Source organism: Somniosus microcephalus, chromosome 5 (genome assembly GCF_052327205.1).
Source record: "Somniosus microcephalus isolate GS21.2 chromosome 5, FLI_Smic_1.0, whole genome shotgun sequence".
Lineage (NCBI taxonomy): Eukaryota > Metazoa > Chordata > Chondrichthyes > Squaliformes > Somniosidae > Somniosus > Somniosus microcephalus.
In genome coordinates, this window is record NC_140991.1 from 140,532,277 (window position 1) to 140,554,179 (window position 21,903).

General features: G+C 49.4%; 1 protein-coding gene across 1 annotated transcript in view; it reads right to left on the minus strand.

Annotated features, from left to right (window-relative positions):
- Window positions 1–3,274, minus strand: part of calcr (calcitonin receptor) — a 308,033-nt gene extending 304,759 nt beyond the window's left edge. The window contains exon 1 of the mRNA XM_085988285.1: window positions 3,170–3,274. Within this exon, the coding sequence (XP_085844411.1) occupies window positions 3,170–3,220 (51 nt within the window). The 5' untranslated portion in view covers window positions 3,221–3,274. The remainder of the gene's footprint in view (window positions 1–3,169) is intronic.
- Between the last annotated feature and the right edge of the window lie 18,629 nt (window positions 3,275–21,903).

Genomic DNA, 21,903 nt, shown 5'->3' on the forward strand with positions numbered 1-21,903 from the left:
CCTTAGCACCAATTTGAGGAGTCTGTGAATGAAACATTTGTTGAGATCTTTTCTGAAACCTGTTACCATTTTTATTCCTGTAAGTTATTATCTCCTGTCTACTTACAATCCTCTGGATCATACACCCTTCACTGAGAGGCCTGTGCACAGGCTGCGAGGAGGTTCAAACACAATGTGGGCTTGCTGATCACTGATCTTTCCATTCCTGTGAACTCATTCCATGTGCTCTAGGGCAAGGCAACCCACATCTTGCCCAAATGTAGCTCAGCACCAAAATAAACTGGGCTTCCTGAGTTTTTTATCGATATATTTTCACTGTTTATTTATTCCCCACAACACTCCATTTCCTTCAACCAAGAAGCACAGGACGCTTTAGTTTGGGATTACATAAAATCCTTTACTGCCATATACGGACCTTATTCTAGACTATCCCACCTATTTAACCTCCTGAGGGAAAGATCTGCATAAATGGTTATAAAGAAAAGTTCCAAACCATTCATTTGTCCTCACATTTCCACTATTCAACCCTAACTTACTGCCCTTTGTAGATTATAGTTGGGGTTGCTGGTTGGATTATGGTGAGCTAACAGGCAATACATCTTCGTGCCTATTTTCATTGTCTTTAAAATGAAGTACTTCACTATAATGAAGTGTTCGATCATCCGGTGCCCTATTCCATAATCTATCCACAAAAGCCTGTATGCTTGAACGTCAGCCATTATTGCAATTGAACTCTTGTAGGAGTCTCTGCACTCCTAGCAAAGAATCTATAAACTCACTGGAAGTTAACAGAGTTTAATGTATTAAAATTTTACAAAACAAGAAAATGCAGGAGAAGCTCTAAACAGGTCTTTACTCTATATCTTCACACGAGGACTGGCTGGCCACGCCCTCTACCTCTGACGTCATGACGTCATCACGTTTCCTGCCATTGGGGAGTCACATGACCCACGTGATGACATCATCGCGTCAGATCGCGATTTTGTCGATCTAGCTGTTTAACCAGAGCTAACATTGAAAGGTAATAAACATGATTAAAGGCAATTATACAAATCACTGTGAGTCTCTTAGTGGCTTTGCCACATACGCCCCCCCAGAATTATCTTTAACGAAAAGAGTCAATCGCTGAGGAGGTCGGACGAGTCTGTTGGACCGACTCCTAACTTCCCGGAGGCGCCGATCGCCATCGTGGCCACGGGGGGAGTATCGGGACCGGCGTGGTTGACTCGTGGCGGTCTATTCGACGGTCTGGTAACGAAACTGCACAGTGGGCGGAAGCAGCGGGCCTACGGTCCGAAACGAGCATGGTAGTAGCAGTAACCGGTCATTGGAGGCGCCGTGGTCGGAGCCGGGGCCGGGCTCCTCGTGGCGGGGCATTGTGCGAGGGCGCGGTACTGTTGCCGGACCGCGTAAATCTTATCCGCCTCTTCGGCGAGCGCGACGCAGTCTGCGGTTTCTGCTCGGGCAAGGGCCACCTGGACTTGCTCGGGGAGTTGAGTAAGGAACAGCTCGCGAAACAGAAAGCACTGGGGCTCGGACCCCAGGAGAGTCAGCATATGACTCATAAGCTCTGAGGGTTTGGAGTCACCTAACCCTGGTAGCGTCAGTAAACAGCGAGTGCGCTCTGCTTTGGTAAGACCAAATACCTGCAGCAATCGTGTCTTGATGGCGACATACTTGTCAGCATTCGGGGGACTCTCCAGAAGGCTGATGATTCTCGACGCCATCAAGCTCTCGAGGGCGGAGACAACGTGGAGATATCTGGTCTGGTCCTGTACGATGTTGCGGAGCTCAAATTGCGCCTCGGCTTGCACAAACCAAGAGGCTGCCTGTTGTTCCCAGAATTGGGGGAGCTTCAAGGCCACTGCATTGGCCTCCATTACTGGCCCGTTCTCTGCGTTCACCGTGAAAAACGATCGCGAGGATTAGGGGTCACCAATGTAGGAGTCTCTGCACTCCTAGCAAAGAATCTATAAACTCACTGGAAGTTAACAAACTGAGTTTAATGTATTAAAACTTTACAAAACAAGAAAATGCAGGAGAAGCTCTAAACAGGTCTTTACTCTATATCTCCACACGAGGACTGGCTGGCCACGCCCTCTACCTCTGACGTCATGACGTCATCACGTTTCCCACCATTGGGGACGTCACATAACCCACGTGATGACGTCATCACGTCAGATCGCGATTTTGTCAATCTAGCTCTGTTTAACCAGAGCTAACATTGAAAGGTAATAAACATGATTAAAGGCAATTATACAAATCACTGTGAGTCTCTTTGTGGCTTTGCCACACTCTGCTCTTATGAGTGAGGGAGTTCAACACTCTCCCAAAGCAGCCAACAAATACAGCCACAAGAATAAACATAGCCTAACTTAATTCAAGACACTCTTAAGACCCTTATCATTGGACTGGAGTGACTAATCTAACTCTAAAGCCTGCACATCTGCCAATGCACTTTATTATGGTTATGTTTATGTTAATGTATTACAAGCCAAATGTATGTTGAATGTTTAAATGTCTTAATCTAAATGTACACTCTCGGGAGCCGCAAGCCTACATTTCGTTGTACTGCACTTGTGCACTAACAATGACAATAAAGCTGATTATTATTATTATTATTATATATTGTTACAATAAATAATAATCAAGAACAGAGTGAATTGTTGGGCACACCACGTTAACACATGGATAACTCTGGGCTTTTAATTATTTTCATAGGGAACCTATAAACATTTATTTGCTTAGTTTGTTTGACACTTCAGGTGAGAAAGGGTTGAGGTTGCATATTTATGAGATATGTCTAACAGTAAGGATTTGATACAAAAATAAGAAGCAAAGATAAACACTCTTCTGTAATGGAGGATAATGTTTCAGTGTAAACATGCTGTAATAACAACAGAAAATGCTGGAAAAACTCAGCAGGCCAGGCAACATCCGTGGAGAGAAAATAGAGTCAATGTTTCGAGTCAAACCCTTTGTCAAGACTGGAAAGGCACAGGAAATGAAATAGATTGAAAGGCCAGGCTGGGAGAGAACAAAAGAGAAGTGAAGAGACATTAAGAGGTATTCAAAATGAGACAAGATGGCGGTAGGACTAGTGGAGACAAAAGACGGCTGTGTCTTGTTGATAACATGGTGCCTTTATAGTTTGGCATTGTTTACTTACCAAAGTAAACGCCATTGATAACAGGAAACTGCGCACAAGTTGTTTTGCCATAGTTGATTCTACAGCCTTGGTGCCAATCACCGGAAAAATCTGCAAATGGAATAAAACTAAAGATGAATATATAGAATTACATAGAATATACAGCACAGAAACAGACCATTTGGCCAAACCAGTCCCTGCTGGCGTTTATGCTCTACTCGAGCCTCCTCCCATCCTTCCTCATCTAACTCCATCAGCCTAATCCTCTATTCCCTTCTCACACATATGCTTATCTAGCTTCCCCTTAAATGCATCTATACTATTCGCGTCAACTAATCCCTATGGTAGCGAGTTCCACATTCGCACCACTCTCTGGGTAAAGAAATGTCTTCTCAATTCCCTATTTGATTTTTTGGTGACTATCTTATGTTGATGGACTCTAGTTTTGCTCTTCCCCACAAGTGGAAACATTCTCTCTGTGTCTACTCTATCAAAACCTTCCATAGTTTTAAAGACCTCTATTAGGTCACCCCTCAGCCTTCTCTTTTCAAGATAAAAGAGACCCAGCCTGTTCACCATTTCCTGCTAGGTATAACCTTGCAGTTCTGGTATCATCATGTAAATCTTTTAATTACCCTCTCCAGTGCCTCTAAATCTTTTTTATAATATGGTGACCAGAACTGCACACAGTACTCCAAGTGTTGTTGAACCAAGGTTCAATACAAACTTAGCATAACTTCTCTACTTTTCAATTCTATCCCTCTAGAAATAAACCCTAGTGCTTGGTTTGCTTTTGTTATGGCCTTACTGACCTGTATCACAACTTTTAGTGATTTGTGTGTTTGTACTCCCAGATCCCTTTGCTCCTCTACCCCATTTAGATTCTTATTTTCCAAGTAATATGCGACCTCCCTATTTTTCTTACCAAAATGTAATATCTCACAGTTATCTATGTTGAAATTAATTTGCCAATTATTGCCCATTCTTCATGTTTATTAATAAATTCTAAATGTTTAGCTATAATCTAAGATCTTTAGTTCCCTTGAGATGTTCTATCTCCCTTCTTAAATATAGGTATGGTGTTAGCTATCCACCAGTTATCTGGCACTACACCTTTTTCTAATGAATTATTAAATATGTGTAATAGTGCCTTTGCTATCTCTACCTTAGAATATTTTAAAATGCACGGATACAATCTGATCGGACCAGGGTTTTATCCTCTTTGCGTTTGATTAGTTTCTTTAATATTTCTCCTCCTTTTATTTAAATGTGGTTATATAATTTCTGATCTCATCATCCAATGTCATGTCCAGCTGATCTGTCTCCTTGGTAAATACTAAAGCAATTACTTAATACTTCTGCCATTTTGCGATCGCTGCCTGTGATTTTATTGTGATCCTCCCTCAGTGGCTCTATCCCCATCCTGACTTTCCCTTTTTTATTTATGTGCCTGTAGAAGGTGTTACTATTTTGTTTTATGTTCCTGGATAATTTAATTTTATAGTCATTGAGTTTATAGTCGTTGAGTATATTCAAGACTGAGATCGATAGATTTTGGACACTAAGGGAATCAAGGGATATGGGGATAGGGCGGGAAAGTGGAGTTGAGGTCGATGATCAGCCATGATCTTATTGAATGGCGGAGCAGGCTCGAGGGGCCGTATGGCCTGTTCCTGCTCCTATTGCTTATGTTCTTATATATGGCCCCTAGTTTTGGTTTGTCCCACAAATTAAACCATCTTCACTATGTCTACCCTATCAAACCCTTTCATTATCTTAAAGACCTCTTCAGGTCACCCTTCAGCCTTCTCTTTTCTAGAGAAAAGAGCCCTAGCCTGTTCAATCTATCCTGATACATACAACCTCTCAATTCTGGTATGATCCTGGTAAATCTTTTTTTCACCTCCTCCAGTGCCGAGGTGGGTAGGATTGATTGGGGAATGTCACTCAAAGGATTGACGGTAGATAGGCAATGGCAAACATTCAAAGACCGCATGGATGAACTACAGAATTTGTTCATCCCAGTTTGGCATAAAAATAAAACAAAAAAGTTGACTCAACCATGGCTAACAAGGGAAATTAGGGATAGCATAAGATCCAAGGAGAGGACATATAAATTGGCCAGAAAAAGCAGTAAACCTGAGGATTGGGAGCAGTTTAGGATTCAACAAAGGAGGACAAAGGGATTAATTAAGAAGGGGTAAATAGAGTATGAGAGTAAGCTTGCAGGGAACATAAAAACTGACTGTAAAAGCTTTTATAGATATGTGAAGAGAAAAAGATTGGTGAAGTCAAGCCTAGGTCCCTTGCAGTCAGAATCAGGGGAATTTATAATGGGGAACAAAGAAATGGCAGACCAATTAAATACATATTTTGGTTCTGTCCTCACAAAGGAGGACACAAATAACCTCCCAGAGATGTCAGGGAACATAGGGTCTGATGAAAGGGAGGAACTGAAAGAAATCAGTATTTGTAGGGAAATGGTGTTCGGGAAATTGACGGGATTGAAGGCCGATAAATCCCCAGGGCCTGATAATCTACATCCAAGGGTACTTAAGGAAGTGGCTCTAGAAATAGTAGATGCAGTAGAATCTGGAAGAGTACCCATGGATGGGAGGGTAGCTAATGTTACCCCACTATTCAAAAAAGGTGGTAGAGAGAAAATGGGGAATTACAGACCGGTAAGCCTGGCATCGGTAGTGGGGAAAATGCTAGAGTCCATTTTAAAAGATGTAATAGCAGAGCACTTGGAAAACAGTGACAGGATCGGACAAAGTCAACATGGATTTACAAAAGGTAAATTGTGCTTGACTAATCTACTGGAATTTTTTGAAGATGTAACTGGTAAAATAGATAAGAGAGAACCAGTGGATGTGGTGTATTTGGACTTTCAAAAGGCTTTCGATAAGGTCCCACATAAGAGATTAGCATGTAAAGTTAAGGCACATGGGATTGGGGGCAAGGTATTGACTTGGATAGAGAACTGGTTGGCAGACAGAAAGCAGAGTTGGAATAAATGGGTCTTTTTCCGAGTGGCAGGCAGTTACTAGTGGGGTACCGCAGGGATCGCTCCTTGGATCCCAGCTATTCACAATATATATTAATGATCTAGATGAGGGAACTAGATGTAATATCTCCAAGTTTGCAGATGACACAAAGCTGGGTGGGCATGTGTGCTGTGAGGAGGATGCTGAGAAACTCCAGTATGAGTTGGACAGGTTGGGTGATTGGGCAGAAGCATGGCTGATGCAATATAATGTGGATAAACGCGAGGTTATCCACTTTGGTGTCAAAAACAGGAAGGCAGATTATTATCTGAATGGCAATAGATTGGGAGAAGGGGAAGTGCAACGAGACCTGGGTGTCCTTGTGCACCAGTCGCTGAAGGTAAGCATGCAGGTGCAGCAGGCGGTTAAGAAGGCAAATGGTATGTTGGCCTTCGTAGCGAGAGAGTTTGAGTACAGGAACAAGGATGTCTTGCTGCAGTTGTACAGGGCCTTGGTGAGACCACATCTTGAGTATTGTGTGCAGTTTTGGTCGCCTTATCTGAGGAAGGATGTTCTTGCCATGGAAGAAGTGCAGCGAAGATTCACCAGGCTGATACCTGGGATGGCAGGAATGACGTATGAGGAGAGATTGGGTCGATTGGGCTTATACTCGTTGGAGTTTAGAAGAATGAGAGGGGATCTCATTGAAACTTATAAAATTCTGACAGGACTGGACAGACTAGATGCAGGAAGGATGTTCCCGATGGTCGGGGAGTCCAGAACCAGGGGTCGCAGTCTAAGGATAAGGGGTAGGCCATTTAGGACAGAGATGAGGAGGAATTTCTTCACCCAGAGAGTGGTGAACCTGTGGAATTCTCTACCACAGAAGGCAGTGGAGGCCAATTCATTAAATATATTCAAGAAGGAGTTGGATGTATTTCTTAAAGCTAAAGGAATCAAGTGATATGGGGAGAAAGCAGGGACAAGGTACTGAATTTGGATGATCAGCCATGATCTCATTGAATGGCGGAGCAGGCTCGAGGGGCCGAATGACCGACTCCTGCTCCTCTCTTCTATAGTTCTATGTTTCTATATCATTTTTATAATATGGAGACCACAACTGTCCACACTACCCTTGCACTCTCACCAAGGTTCTATACAAGTTTAACATAACTTCTCTGCTTTTTAATTAATTGGGTGCACAAGGCACAATTTCAAAATTTGCAGATGACACAAAACTTGGAAGTATAGTGAACAGTGAGGAGGATAGTGATAGATTTCAAGAGCACATAGACAGGCTGGTGGAATGGGCAGACACATGGCAGATGAAATTCAATGCAGAAAAGTGCGAAGTGATACATTTTCGTAGGAAGAACAAGGAGAGGCAATTAAACTAAAGGGTACCATTCTAAAGGGGGTGCATGAACAGAGAGAGCTGGGGGTATATGTGCACACATGGTTGAAGGTGGCAGGGCAGGTTGAAAAAGCAGTTAAAAAAGCCTATGGGATCCTGGGCTTCATAAATAGAGGCATAGAGCTGGATTTTCATTGAGGAGGCGAGTAGGAGGCGGGACTACAACTTTTGGGGTTGTAGTCCTGCCTCCACCGAGTTCTAGCCAACCCACGCGATTTTGACTTGATTGACCTTGTTGAGCCCACCCAGCGGGCTCAGCAGGCCAATTAAGGGCCACCCGGCAACAGGTGACGGCACAGATTGAAATTTCATCTGTCAAGACCTTTTGACAGATGAAATATAAGCGTTTCACAGCTGTTTGAAGCTGTCAAACACTGACAATCTGTATTCCTGGTAAATTCCTTCCTCTCAGGATGATTTAGAGATCTCCCCGGAACAGAAAGCAGAGGCTGCAGATTTTGACAGCTGGTGGCCATTCTGCTTTCTGTGCCGGTGAGATGAGGGACTCCCGAGACCTGAAGGAAGGCTGTAAAGGTAAGTAAAGGTTAGTAGAACTTCTTTAAACACTTTACACAGACCAAACACACTTACCTCTGCACTCATGCTCCCATCACTCACCTGAACACCGGACATCTCGACCCCTCCAAGCCCTTCATCCCGACGGCTCGCCTCGCTAACTTGGCGTGGTTTGGAGCCGTCGGGAATCTAACATTTCAACAATGAAAATAGGGATTAGGCTAAAAACTGCCTGTTAACTACCTGTTAACAGGCAGTTAATTGGCACCAATCCCCTTCCCGCCTCGGGGAGGTGGGTCCCAGTGCAGGGCGGGTACCCGCCTCCTTTGAAACTGGCATGGAGGCGGGTTGGGGGCGGGATGGGGCCGGCACCCCCAATTTCGGGATTTTAAACCCCCACATGCCTCCAATCCCAACTCCACGGCCCAATGAAAACCCAGCCCTATATAGAGTACAAAAGCAAGGAAGTTATGATGAACCTTTATTAAACACTGGTTCAGCCTCAACTGGAGTATTGTGTCCAATTCTGGGCACCACAATTTAGGAAGGATGCAAAGGCCTTAGAGAGGGTGCAGAAAAGATTTACGAGAATGGTTCCAGGGATGAGGGACTTCAGTTACGTGGATAGACTAGAGAAGCTGGGGTTGTTCTCCTTGGAGCAGAGAAGGTTGAGGGGAGATTTGATAGAGGTGTTCAAAATCATGAGGGGTCCAGACAGAGTAGATAGAGAGAAACTGTTCCCATTGGCGGAAGGGTCGAGAACCAGAGGACACAAATTTAAGGTAATTGGCAAAGGCGACATGAGGAAAACTTTTTTACGCAGCGAGTGGTTATGATCTGGAATGCACTGCCTGAAAGGGCGGTGGAGGCAGATTCAACCGTGGCTTTCAAAAGGGAATTGGATAAGTACCTGAAGGAAAACAATTTGCAGGGCTACGGGGAAAGGGCAGGGGAGTGGGACTAGCTGATGTGCTCTTGCAGAGAGCCTGTACGGGCTCGACGGGCCGAATGGCCTCCCTCTGTGCTGTAACCATTCTATGATTCTATATCCCATCAGAAATGAACTCCAGTGTATAGTTTGTTTCTTTTTATGGCCTTATTAAACTGTGTCGCTACTTTTAGTGATTTGTGTATCTGTATCTGTAGATCCCTTTGCTCTTCTACCCCATTTACACTCTTATTTTCCTTATTTTTTCCTACCAAAATGCATCACCTTACATTTATCTATATTGAAATTCATTTGCCAATTACACACCTATTCTGCAAGTTTATTAATGTCTTCTTGTAGGAACGTGGGTTCCTAACTAAAAGACAGTTCTACTCAGGCGATCAAACAAAACGAACTTTAATGAAACAAACAGGCTTTAACAAGAACCTGCAGGATAGCATCGAATGTAGGTCTGCTCTCTCTGGAGGCTCCACGAGGACTGCCCCTGCAGTCCTGTGGCTGACGTCATGACGTTTTCCCGCCAGTGGGGGATCACGTGATGAACGTCGTGACGTCATCACGTTTTAGCCGCGCTGTTAAAGCAACCACACTCTGTACAGTTAAACGGCATAAATAAAGATACATGTGATGAAATATTCCATTCACCACTGCCTGTGACTGAGATCGGTTTCAGTGTCATTTCCCTTCCCCCAGACCTCATTGTATTGTGTACTGGAATGTGCTGTATTGTATACTGGAATGTGCTGGAATGTGCTGTGTGTAGGGCTCCGCCCATACCTGGCCCCGTTTGTAAGCTAGCTTCAGTCTGGCCTCAGTCTCCAGAAGGAAGACATCTCTCTCTCTTACGTGTTACTTTCTAAGTTAATAAAAGCCTTGTTTTTGTTCTGCTAACTTCGAGTCTCGGAATTATTGAGGCACATCAATTTTATTAACTTATTTTTCAACACTATGGATCAACTCCTGAAACCCGAACGTTTGGATTTGGATCAACATGCTCCGGACGCATCAGCACGCTTCGGACACTGGTTTGAGTGTATGGAATTCTTCCTGGACAATTCCGCAGCCGTCAAAGACGCTACGGATGCTGCGAGGATGAGACTCGGAATTCTGCGGAATTGGGTAAGCCACCGGGTTTACCCCCTCATCCAAGACGCCGAGACGTACCTGGCCACCTGCGACATCTTAAAGGCGCATTACCAGCAGCCTACGAATGAGGTGTATGCTAGGCACCTGCTCGCTACCCGCGCACAGCGACCTGGGGAATCGGTGGAGGAGTTCCTAAGCACCCTGAAAATGCTTGGCAAAGACTGCAAGTGCCGAGATGTAAAAGCCGCAGTGTACACTGACGAGCTTGTTCACGATGCCTTCATCACAGGCCTCAGCTCCACTTACATCCGGCAAAGACTGCTGGAAAAAATGGGGTTGGACCTGAAACAGGCTGCGGACACCGCGCGATCCCTGGATGTGGCCCAGAGAAACTCGGACGCCTACTCTTCAGCCCGCGCCATCCACGCCGCCACGTGTGCACCGAGGGCGCCGCCATCTTGGAAGGCATCTTCCCCGCCCGACAGCCCGACACCGGCTGGGCCCCGCTCTCCCCCCAGAAGCCCTACGACAGCCGCGACGCGTCAGGGACCCAACTGCTACTTCTGCGGGCAGCCAAAGCACACCAGAAACCTGTGCCCGGCGAAAGGCACCACCTGCTTTAAGTGCGGTAAGAAGGGGCACTTCGGGAAGGTGTGCAGAGGGAACCCCGACAGAAAACCAACCGCCGGAAAACCCGCCACCGCCGCGTGTGCGCCGTGGGAGCGGCCATCTTAGACGCCATCTTGCCCGACCTTGTGGGGTCCGCCATCTTGTGAGCAGACAGCGTGGACGCCATCTTGTATCGATCAGGGCCCTACAGTGGCATCGGTCACAGTGGACCAGACCAGGCCGCACCCGCTATCCAGATCAATGGTGGACATCGAGGTAAACGGGTGCCGGGTTAAATGCTTAATTGACAGTGGAAGCACGGAGAGCTTTATCCACCCAGAACTGGCACAACAACTCTCCCTAAAGGTGGTCCCTACTCAGGGTACCATCTCTATGGCTGATAAAACCCAGACATCGACCATTCTGGGTTACTGCACGGTACAATTGTGCGTTAACGGAACTGTATATGATAATTTTAAAGTATTAATCATGAAGAACCTATGTGCGAGCGTGATCTTGGGCCTGGATTTCCAGTGCAACCACCAAAGCATCACGCTCAAGTACGGTGGGTCCCAGCCGCCCCTCACAGTGTGCGGTCTGGCTACCCTGAAGGTAAAGCCGCCTTCGCTATTCGCGAACCTTACCCCTAACTGCTGGCCAATAGCGACCAAAAGCAGGAGGTACAGCTGGGAGGACAGGCGGTTTATCGCGACCGAGGTAGACAGGCTCCTGAAAGAGTGCATTATTGAACGCAGCAACAGTCCATGGCGCACCCAAGTGGTAGTGGTAAGGGGTAGCGAGAAGAAACGGATGGTGATCGACTATAGTCAAACGATCAACAGGTACACCCAACTAGACGCCTACCCGCTACCCCGCATATCAGAAATGGTGAACCAAATCGCCCAATACCGGGTGTTCTCCACCATCGACCTCAAGTCAGCGTACCACCAGCTCCCTATCAGACCAGAGGACCGCCCGTACACCGCCTTCGAGGCGAACGGACGCCTCTACCAATTCCTCAGAGTCCCCTTTGGGGTGGCGAATGGGGTCTCGGTCTTCCAGAGGGAGATGGACCGCATGGTCGATGACCACCACTTGCAGGCAACCTTCCCCTACCTCGACAACGTCACCATCTGCGGTCACAACCAGCAGGATCACGACTCGAACCTCGAGAGGTTCCTGAAAACCGCACAAAAACTCAACCTCACCTACAACGAGGACAAGTGCGTTTACAACACCACGCGCCTCTGCATACTAGGCAGCGTGGTGGAGAATGGGGAAATCGGGCCAGACCCCGACCGACTGCGCCCCCTACGGGAGCTGCCCCTGCCCAACACTCCCAAAGCCCTGAAAAGGTGCCTGGGGTTATTTTCTTATTATTCCCAATGGGTCCCCAACTACTCCGACAAAGCCCGCCCCCTCTTGAAAGCATCCTCTTTCCCGCTCTCTGCTGAGGCCCACGCCGCCTTCAAAAGCATTAAGCAGGATATTGAGCGGGCCACGCTACAGGCAGTGGACGAGAACACTCCATTTCAAGTGGAAAGTGATGCGTCTGACTTCGCCTTGGCGGCCACCCTCAACCAGGCGGGGCGGCCCGTAGCTTTCTTCTCGAGGACCCTCCAAGGGCCCGAGATCAGACACTCCTCCGTGGAAAAGGAGGCCCAAGCCATCGTGGAGGCAGTGCGCCACTGGCGCCACTACCTAGCCGGCAAACGCTTCACCCTACTTACCGACCAGCGGTCGGTAGCGTTTATGTTCAATAATAAACAGAGGGGGAAGATTAAAAATGATAAGATTCTTAGGTGGCGGATCGAGCTCTCCACCTTCGAGTACGACATCATTTACCGGCCAGGGGCCCTTAACGAATCCCCTGACGCCCTCTCACGAGGGATGTGTGCCAGCGCCACCGGGGATCGGCTACAGACCCTCCACAACGACCTCTGCCACCCAGGGGTCACGCGGCTGTTCCACTTCATAAAGTCCCGTAACTTACCCTACTCGATTGAGGAAGTTCGGTCCCTGACCAGGAACTGCCGCACTTGCGCTGAGTGCAAGCCTCGGTTCTACCGCCCAGATAGAGCCCACTTAATCAAAGCTACACGGCCCTTTGAGCGGCTCAGCTTAGATTTCAAGGGCCCCCTCCCGTCCGTCGACCGCAATGTTTACTTCCTGAACATTGTGGACGAATACTCCCGGTTCCCATTCGCCTTCCCCTGCCCAGACATGACCAGCGCCACGGTCATTAAATGCCTCAACAGCCTGTTCTGCCTGTTCGGTATGCCGAGCTACATCCATACGGATAGGGGGGCGTCCTTCATGAGTGAAGAGCTACGCCAGTACATGCTGTCCAAGGGGATCGCCACGAGCCGTACCACCAGCTACAACCCCCGGGGTAACGGCCAAGTGGAGCGAGAGAACGGGACAGTATGGAAAGCAGTCACTCTAGGTCTAAGGACCAAGGGCCTCCCTATCTCCCGCTGGCAGGAAGGCCTCTCGGATGTGCTCCATTCGATACGGTCGCTTTTGTGTACGGCCACTAATACCACACCTCATGAACGAATGTTTGTCTTTCCCCGGAAATCCACCTCAGGCGTATCCATGCCGTCATGGCTCTCCACCCCAGGTCCGGTACTCGTGCGAAGGCATGTGAGGGGCCACAAGACGGACCCTCTCGTGGAGCCAGTACACCTACTCCACGCCAACCCCCAATACGCATATGTCTGGCACGCCGACGGAAGGGAGGACACCGTGTCCATAAAAGACATCGCCCCAGCCGGCATCGACAACAACCACGGCAATAGCGGCAACGACGATCACAGCAACTCTTACCCACCCACTACTCTTTCATCACCCCCGGAAGAACACCGACCAACGGCACCCCCACCAACTACCCCTCCAACAACCCTGGCGGCACCCCCGGCAGAGACCCAGGAGGCTACCGGGGACACCCAGCCGACACCCGCGGCACCGCAACAGCCACGTCGGTCGCAGAGGACTATCAAACCCCCGAACAGACTAAATCTATAGAAGGGGTGAATGTGATGAAATATTCCATTCACCACTGCCTGTGACTGAGATCGGTTTCAGTGTCATTTCCCTTCCCCCAGACCTCATTGTATTGTGTACTGGAATGTGCTGTATTGTATACTGGAATGTGCTGGAATGTGCTGTGTGTAGGGCTCCGCCCATACCTGGCCCCGTTTGTAAGCTAGCTTCAGTCTGGCCTCAGTCTCCAGAAGGAAGACATCTCTCTCTCTTACGTGTTACTTTCTAAGTTAATAAAAGCCTTGTTTTTGTTCTGCTAACTTCGAGTCTCGGAATTATTGAGGCACATCAATTTTATTAACTTATTTTTCAACACTATGGATCAACTCCTGAAACCCGAACGTTTGGATTTGGATCAACATGCTCCGGACGCATCAGCACGCTTCGGACACTGGTTTGAGTGTATGGAATTTGAGTGTAGGCGCATTACCAGCAGCCTACGAATGAGGTGTATGCTAGGCACCTGCTCGCTACCCGCGCACAGCGACCTGGGGAATCGGTGGAGGAGTTCCTAAGCACCCTGAAAATGCTTGGCAAAGACTGCAAGTGCCGAGATGTAAAAGCCGCAGTGTACACTGACGAGCTTGTTCACGATGCCTTCATCACAGGCCTCAGCTCCACTTACATCCGGCAAAGACTGCTGGAAAAAATGGGGTTGGACCTGAAACAGGCTGCGGACACCGCGCGATCCCTGGATGTGGCCCAGAGAAACTCGGACGCCTACTCTTCAGCCCGCGCCATCCACGCCGCCACGTGTGCACCGAGGGCGCCGCCATCTTGGAAGGCATCTTCCCCGCCCGACAGCCCGACACCGGCTGGGCCCCGCTCTCCCCCCAGAAGCCCTACGACAGCCGCGACACGTCAGGGACCCAACTGCTACTTCTGCGGGCAGCCAAAGCACACCAGAAACCTGTGCCCGGCGAAAGGCACCACCTGCTTTAAGTGCGGTAAGAAGGGGCACTTCGGGAAGGTGTGCAGAGGGAACCCCGACAGAAAACCAACCGCCGGAAAACCCGCCACCGCCGCGTGTGCGCCGTGGGAGCGGCCATCTTAGACGCCATCTTGCCCGACCTTGTGGGGTCCGCCATCTTGTGAGCAGACAGCGTGGACGCCATCTTGTATCGATCAGGGCCCTACAGTGGCATCGGTCACAGTGGACCAGACCAGGCCGCACCCGCTATCCAGATCAATGGTGGACATCGAGGTAAACGGGTGCCGGGTTAAATGCTTAATTGACAGTGGAAGCACGGAGAGCTTTATCCACCCAGAACTGGCACAACAACTCTCCCTAAAGGTGGTCCCTACTCAGGGTACCATCTCTATGGCTGATAAAACCCAGACATCGACCATTCTGGGTTACTGCACGGTACAATTGTGCGTTAACGGAACTGTATATGATAATTTTAAAGTATTAATCATGAAGAACCTATGTGCGAGCGTGATCTTGGGCCTGGATTTCCAGTGCAACCACCAAAGCATCACGCTCAAGTACGGTGGGTCCCAGCCGCCCCTCACAGTGTGCGGTCTGGCTACCCTGAAGGTAAAGCCGCCTTCGCTATTCGCGAACCTTACCCCTAACTGCCGGCCAATAGCGACCAAAAGCAGGAGGTACAGCTGGGAGGACAGGCGGTTTATCGCGACCGAGGTAGACAGGCTCCTGAAAGAGTGCATTATTGAACGCAGCAACAGTCCATGGCGCACCCAAGTGGTAGTGGTAAGGGGTAGCGAGAAGAAACGGATGGTGATCGACTATAGTCAAACGATCAACAGGTACACCCAACTAGACGCCTACCCGCTACCCCGCATATCAGAAATGGTGAACCAAATCGCCCAATACCGGGTGTTCTCCACCATCGACCTCAAGTCAGCGTACCACCAGCTCCCTATCAGACCAGAGGACCGCCCGTACACCGCCTTCGAGGCGAACGGACGCCTCTACCAATTCCTCAGAGTCCCCTTTGGGGTGGCGAATGGGGTCTCGGTCTTCCAGAGGGAGATGGACCGCATGGTCGATGACCACCACTTGCAGGCAACCTTCCCCTACCTCGACAACGTCACCATCTGCGGTCACAACCAGCAGGATCACGACTCGAACCTCGAGAGGTTCCTGAAAACCGCACAAAAACTCAACCTCACCTACAACGAGGACAAGTGCGTTTACAACACCACGCGCCTCTGCATACTAGGCAGCGTGGTGGAGAATGGGGAAATCGGGCCAGACCCCGACCGACTGCGCCCCCTACGGGAGCTGCCCCTGCCCAACACTCCCAAAGCCCTGAAAAGGTGCCTGGGGTTATTTTCTTATTATTCCCAATGGGTCCCCAACTACTCCGACAAAGCCCGCCCCCTCTTGAAAGCATCCTCTTTCCCGCTCTCTGCTGAGGCCCACGCCGCCTTCAAAAGCATTAAGCAGGATATTGAGCGGGCCACGCTACAGGCAGTGGACGAGAACACTCCATTTCAAGTGGAAAGTGATGCGTCTGACTTCGCCTTGGCGGCCACCCTCAACCAGGCGGGGCGGCCCGTAGCTTTCTTCTCGAGGACCCTCCAAGGGCCCGAGATCAGACACTCCTCCGTGGAAAAGGAGGCCCAAGCCATCGTGGAGGCAGTGCGCCACTGGCGCCACTACCTAGCCGGCAAACGCTTCACCCTACTTACCGACCAGCGGTCGGTAGCGTTTATGTTCAATAATAAACAGAGGGGGAAGATTAAAAATGATAAGATTCTTAGGTGGCGGATCGAGCTCTCCACCTTCGAGTACGACATCATTTACCGGCCAGGGGCCCTTAACGAATCCCCTGACGCCCTCTCACGAGGGATGTGTGCCAGCGCCACCGGGGATCGGCTACAGACCCTCCACAACGACCTCTGCCACCCAGGGGTCACGCGGCTGTTCCACTTCATAAAGTCCCGTAACTTACCCTACTCGATTGAGGAAGTTCGGTCCCTGACCAGGAACTGCCGCACTTGCGCTGAGTGCAAGCCTCGGTTCTACCGCCCAGATAGAGCCCACTTAATCAAAGCTACACGGCCCTTTGAGCGGCTCAGCTTAGATTTCAAGGGCCCCCTCCCGTCCGTCGACCGCAATGTTTACTTCCTGAACATTGTGGACGAATACTCCCGGTTCCCATTCGCCTTCCCCTGCCCAGACATGACCAGCGCCACGGTCATTAAATGCCTCAACAGCCTGTTCTGCCTGTTCGGTATGCCGAGCTACATCCATACGGATAGGGGGGCGTCCTTCATGAGTGAAGAGCTACGCCAGTACATGCTGTCCAAGGGGATCGCCACGAGCCGTACCACCAGCTACAACCCCCGGGGTAACGGCCAAGTGGAGCGAGAGAACGGGACAGTATGGAAAGCAGTCACTCTAGGTCTAAGGACCAAGGGCCTCCCTATCTCCCGCTGGCAGGAAGGCCTCTCGGATGTGCTCCATTCGATACGGTCGCTTTTGTGTACGGCCACTAATACCACACCTCATGAACGAATGTTTGTCTTTCCCCGGAAATCCACCTCAGGCGTATCCATGCCGTCATGGCTCTCCACCCCAGGTCCGGTACTCGTGCGAAGGCATGTGAGGGGCCACAAGACGGACCCTCTCGTGGAGCCAGTACACCTACTCCACGCCAACCCCCAATACGCATATGTCTGGCACGCCGACGGAAGGGAGGACACCGTGTCCATAAAAGACGTCGCCCCAGCCGGCATCGACAACAACCACGGCAATAGCGGCAACGACGATCACAGCAACTCTTACCCACCCACTACTCTTTCATCACCCCCGGAAGAACACCGACCAACGGCACCCCCACCAACTACCCCTCCAACAACCCTGGCGGCACCCCCGGCAGAGACCCAGGAGGCTACCGGGGACACCCAGCCGACACCCGCGGCACCGCAACAGCCACGTCGGTCGCAGAGGACTATCAAACCCCCGAACAGACTAAATCTATAGAAGGGGTGAATGTGATGAAATATTCCATTCACCACTGCCTGTGACTGAGATCGGTTTCAGTGTCATTTCCCTTCCCCCAGACCTCATTGTATTGTGTACTGGAATGTGCTGGAATGTGCTGTGTGTAGGGCTCCGCCCATACCTGGCCCCGTTTGTAAGCTAGCTTCAGTCTGGCCTCAGTCTCCAGAAGGAAGACATCTCTCTCTCTTACGTGTTACTTTCTAAGTTAATAAAAGCCTTGTTTTTGTTCTGCTAACTTCGAGTCTCGGAATTATTGAGGCACATCAATACAGACTCAGACTGCAGCTAACATGTTGTTAAAGGAATTATGTACAAACGATCTGAGTCCTTTGGTGGCTCCGCCACATGCGCCCCCCCCAGAATTATCTTTAACAGCAAAAGTGAGACGTCGAGGAGGCCTGACAAGTCTGTCCGAGCGACTTCGGTAACCCTGTAGAGGAAGTTGATGGACGGTGGTCAAGCTGGCAGGCGGTTATGGTTGAGCTGGCGCGGTGAGTGTGGTCGAGCTGGCGGGCGGCTGTGGTTGATCTGGCACGGTGGCTGCGGGCGGTCGGCCACGTTTCGGCGGTTGAGCGATGACGACTGGGTGGTCCAGGTCCAGGTGAGCCAACTTCAACCGGTCCACCGATATGTGATCCGGCTTTCCTCCGATGTCGGCCGAAAAGGATTTGTCTCCTGATTCGATGACGCGGAAAGGACCAGTGTAGGGGGGCTTGAGCAGATCCCGGTGAGCGTCGTGGCGGATAAATACGTACTCGGCATTCTTCAGCTCCGCTGGCATGTGGGAGCTCTGTAAGCCGTGATTTGATGTAGGCACCGGAGCGAAGCATCTGGCCGCTTCCTGGTGGCTGACGAGTTGCTGGGAGGCGGACCATGGCTTTGTGGGAGATGGGAGGAAATCCCCTGGTACTCGGAGCGGCTGGCCATAAACGAGTTCGGCTGAGGACGATTGCAGGTCTTCTTTGGGTGCCGTACAAAGACCCAAAAGGACCCATGGGAGTCTGTCCACCCATCCTGCACCTTGAAGACTGGCCCGTAGGGCGGCTTTAAGCGACCTGTGGAATCGCTCGCAAAGGCCGTTCGCCTGTGGATGATAGGCGGTGGTGCGAGGAAGTTTGGTGCTGAGCCCCTGAGCTACAGCGTTCCAGAGCTCCGAGGAAAATTGTGGCCCACGATCGGAAGAGATGTCCGCCGGTACCCCAAAACGAGCAACCCAACAGGAGATGAAAGCTCTAGCGACATCTGCCGAAGTGGTGGAAACCAAAGGAATTGCCTCTGGCCACCTAGTGGTGTGGTCCACCATGGTGAGGAGATGCGTATAACCATGAGAAGGCGGAAGTGGCCCCACAAGGTCCACATGCACGTGGTCGAAACGACACTCCAGAACAGTGAACGTAGCCACTGGAGCTTTAACATGACGCTGGACCTTGGCCTTCTGGCAGACCACGCAGGTGTTGGCCCAGTCACGGACATCGAGGTGCATACCCTTCCAGACGAACTTCGCCGACATTAGCCATTGTGAAGCCTTCATACCAGGGTGCGACAACCCGTGTATGGCGTCAAACACCTTCCGGCGCCATGCGACTGGCACGATAGGTCGGGGGACGCCCATGGAGACGTTGCAAAGGAGCGTGGTGCCTGCGGCCTGCAAACTGACATCGGTCGCTTGGAAACTAGAGGGGACGGTTCTGTATGATTGGACCTCTGGGTCCGAGGCCTGGTCCGCAGCCATGAGGGCGTAGTCAATCCCCAGGTGAACCGCATGGACCGTCGCGTGGGAAAGGCAATCCGCCACCAGGTTGTCTTTACCAGACACATGTTGAATGTCCGTGGTAAATTCAGAAATAAACGTCAGGTGACGTTATTGACGAGCGGACCACGGTTCGACGGTCTTGGCCATGGCGAACGTTAGAGGCTTGTGGTCGACAAAAGCCGTGAAGGGACGTCCTTCTAATAAGAAGTGGAAATGGCGAATGGCTAGGAAAAGGGCCAGTAACTCTTGATCGAAGGTGCTGTACTTTTTTTCATTTTTCCGTAGTTGACGGCTGAAAAACACCAGTGGTTGCCACGTGCCATTCACCCACTGCTCCTGCACTGCGCCGATGGCGTGGTCTGACGCGTCTGTGGTAAGGGCGATGGTGGCACCAGGAAGTGGGTGCACCAGCATGGTTGTGTTGGCCAACGCGCTCTTGGTGTTGAGGAACGCCTGGTCCATCTCGGCCGTCCAGCTGAGTAGATCCTTACCCTTGCCCTTGAGGGCTACATACAAAGCTGAGCCGCCTTAGGGACGAATCGGTGATAGAAATTGACCATCCCCAGGACCTCTTGCAGGGCCTTGACGGTTGGCGGGCGTGGGAAAGAGGCAACCGCTTCCACCTTCATCAGTAAGGAGACGGCGCTAAGTCCGTGGCTAAGTAAAGAAATTAAGGATAGTATTCGACTAAAAACAAGGGCATATAAGGTAGCCAAATCTAGTGGGAGGATAGAGGATTGGGAAAACTATAAAAGACAGCAAAAAATAACAAAAAGATTGATTATGAAAGGGAAGATAGATTATGAAAGTAAATTAGCAAAAAATATAAAAACAGATAGTAAGAGTTTTTATAGTTATATAAAAAGAAAAAGGGTGGCTAAAGTAAATGTTGGTCCCTTAGAGGATGCGACCGGGAAATTAATGGTGGGAAATATGGAGATGGCAAAAACACTGAATGAATATTTTATATCAGTCTTTACAGTAGAAGACACTAAGAATATCCCAACACTGGACAAACAGGGGGCTAAAGGGGGAGAGGAGCTAAACACGGTCAAAATCACTAAGGAAGTGGTACTCGGTAAAATAATGGGACTCAAGGCGGATAAATCACCTGGACCTGATGGCTTACATCCTAGGGTCTTGAGGGAAGTGGCGGTAGGGATTGTGGATGCATTGGTAATCATTTTCCAAAACTCCCTGGACTCGGCAAAGGTCCCGGCAGACCGGAAAACTGCTAATGTAACACCCTTATTTAAAAAGGGCAGTAGACAGAAGGCTGGAAACTATAGACCGGTTAGCCTAACACCTGTGGTAGGTAAAATTTTGGAGTCCATTATTAAGGAGACAGTAACAGGACATTTGGATAATCATAATTTAATAGGACAAAGTCAGCATGGTTTTATGAAGGGGAAGTCATGTTTGATAAATTTGCTGGAGTTCTTTGAGGAAGTAACATATAGGGTGGATAAAGGGGAACCAGTGGACATAGTGTATTTAAACTTCCAAAAGGCATTTGACAAGGTACCACACAAAAGATTATTGCTTAAGATAAAAAAAATCACAGGATTGGGAGTAATATTCTGGCATGGATAGAGGATTGGCTATCTAACAGAAGGCAGAGAGTTGGGATAAATGGTTAATTCTCAGACTGGCAATCAGTAACTAGTGGTGTTCCGCAGGGGTCAGTGCTGGGTCCCCAACTCTTTACAATCTATATTAACGATTTGGAGGAGGGGACCGAGTATAACATATCAAAGTTTGCAGATGATACTGTTGTGTCTGTGTGTTGATAGAGACACTGAAGACAGGAGTTGGTTTCATAGGTGTTTACTAAATAAAGTCTGGAGGGGAACTAACTGATACAACACAATATAGAGGCTTATATAGCCCGAGTGGCCATTACCGGCATTACAGTACACATGGGGCTCTTAAAGGCACATACACTACAATTCCTCCCCTTTTAGCCAACCAGTACATAATATTTTAAGTAATTATTAATTACATGTTACAAGAAAAATAATCTACACATTGCTGCAGTTAATTAATTATAAGTCAGTCTCTCTGGAGGCTTCCTGACTCGGTCCAGATAACGCCTCGGTGGTGCAGTAGTTTCTGGTGGTGTAGTAGGTTCTTTTGGCAAGGCTGATTTGGCTTGAATGCCAGTGTCGGGTTCATCGGGTTCCAGTATCACCGGATTGGAGGTAGATATGGGTATCTCTACTTCATCGTTAGGCGTATAGAGTTGTGGTGTAGGTTGTCCCTTTTCGGATGACTCTATGATTTGGTCAGCATGGCGCCTTATTATGCTTTCTCCGATGTCCACGGTATACATCAGCGGTCCGAGTCGTGTGCAGATAGTTCCAGGCTGCCATTTCTCGGTACGGTAGTCCCGGGCCAAAACTTGTTGACCTATCTGGAAG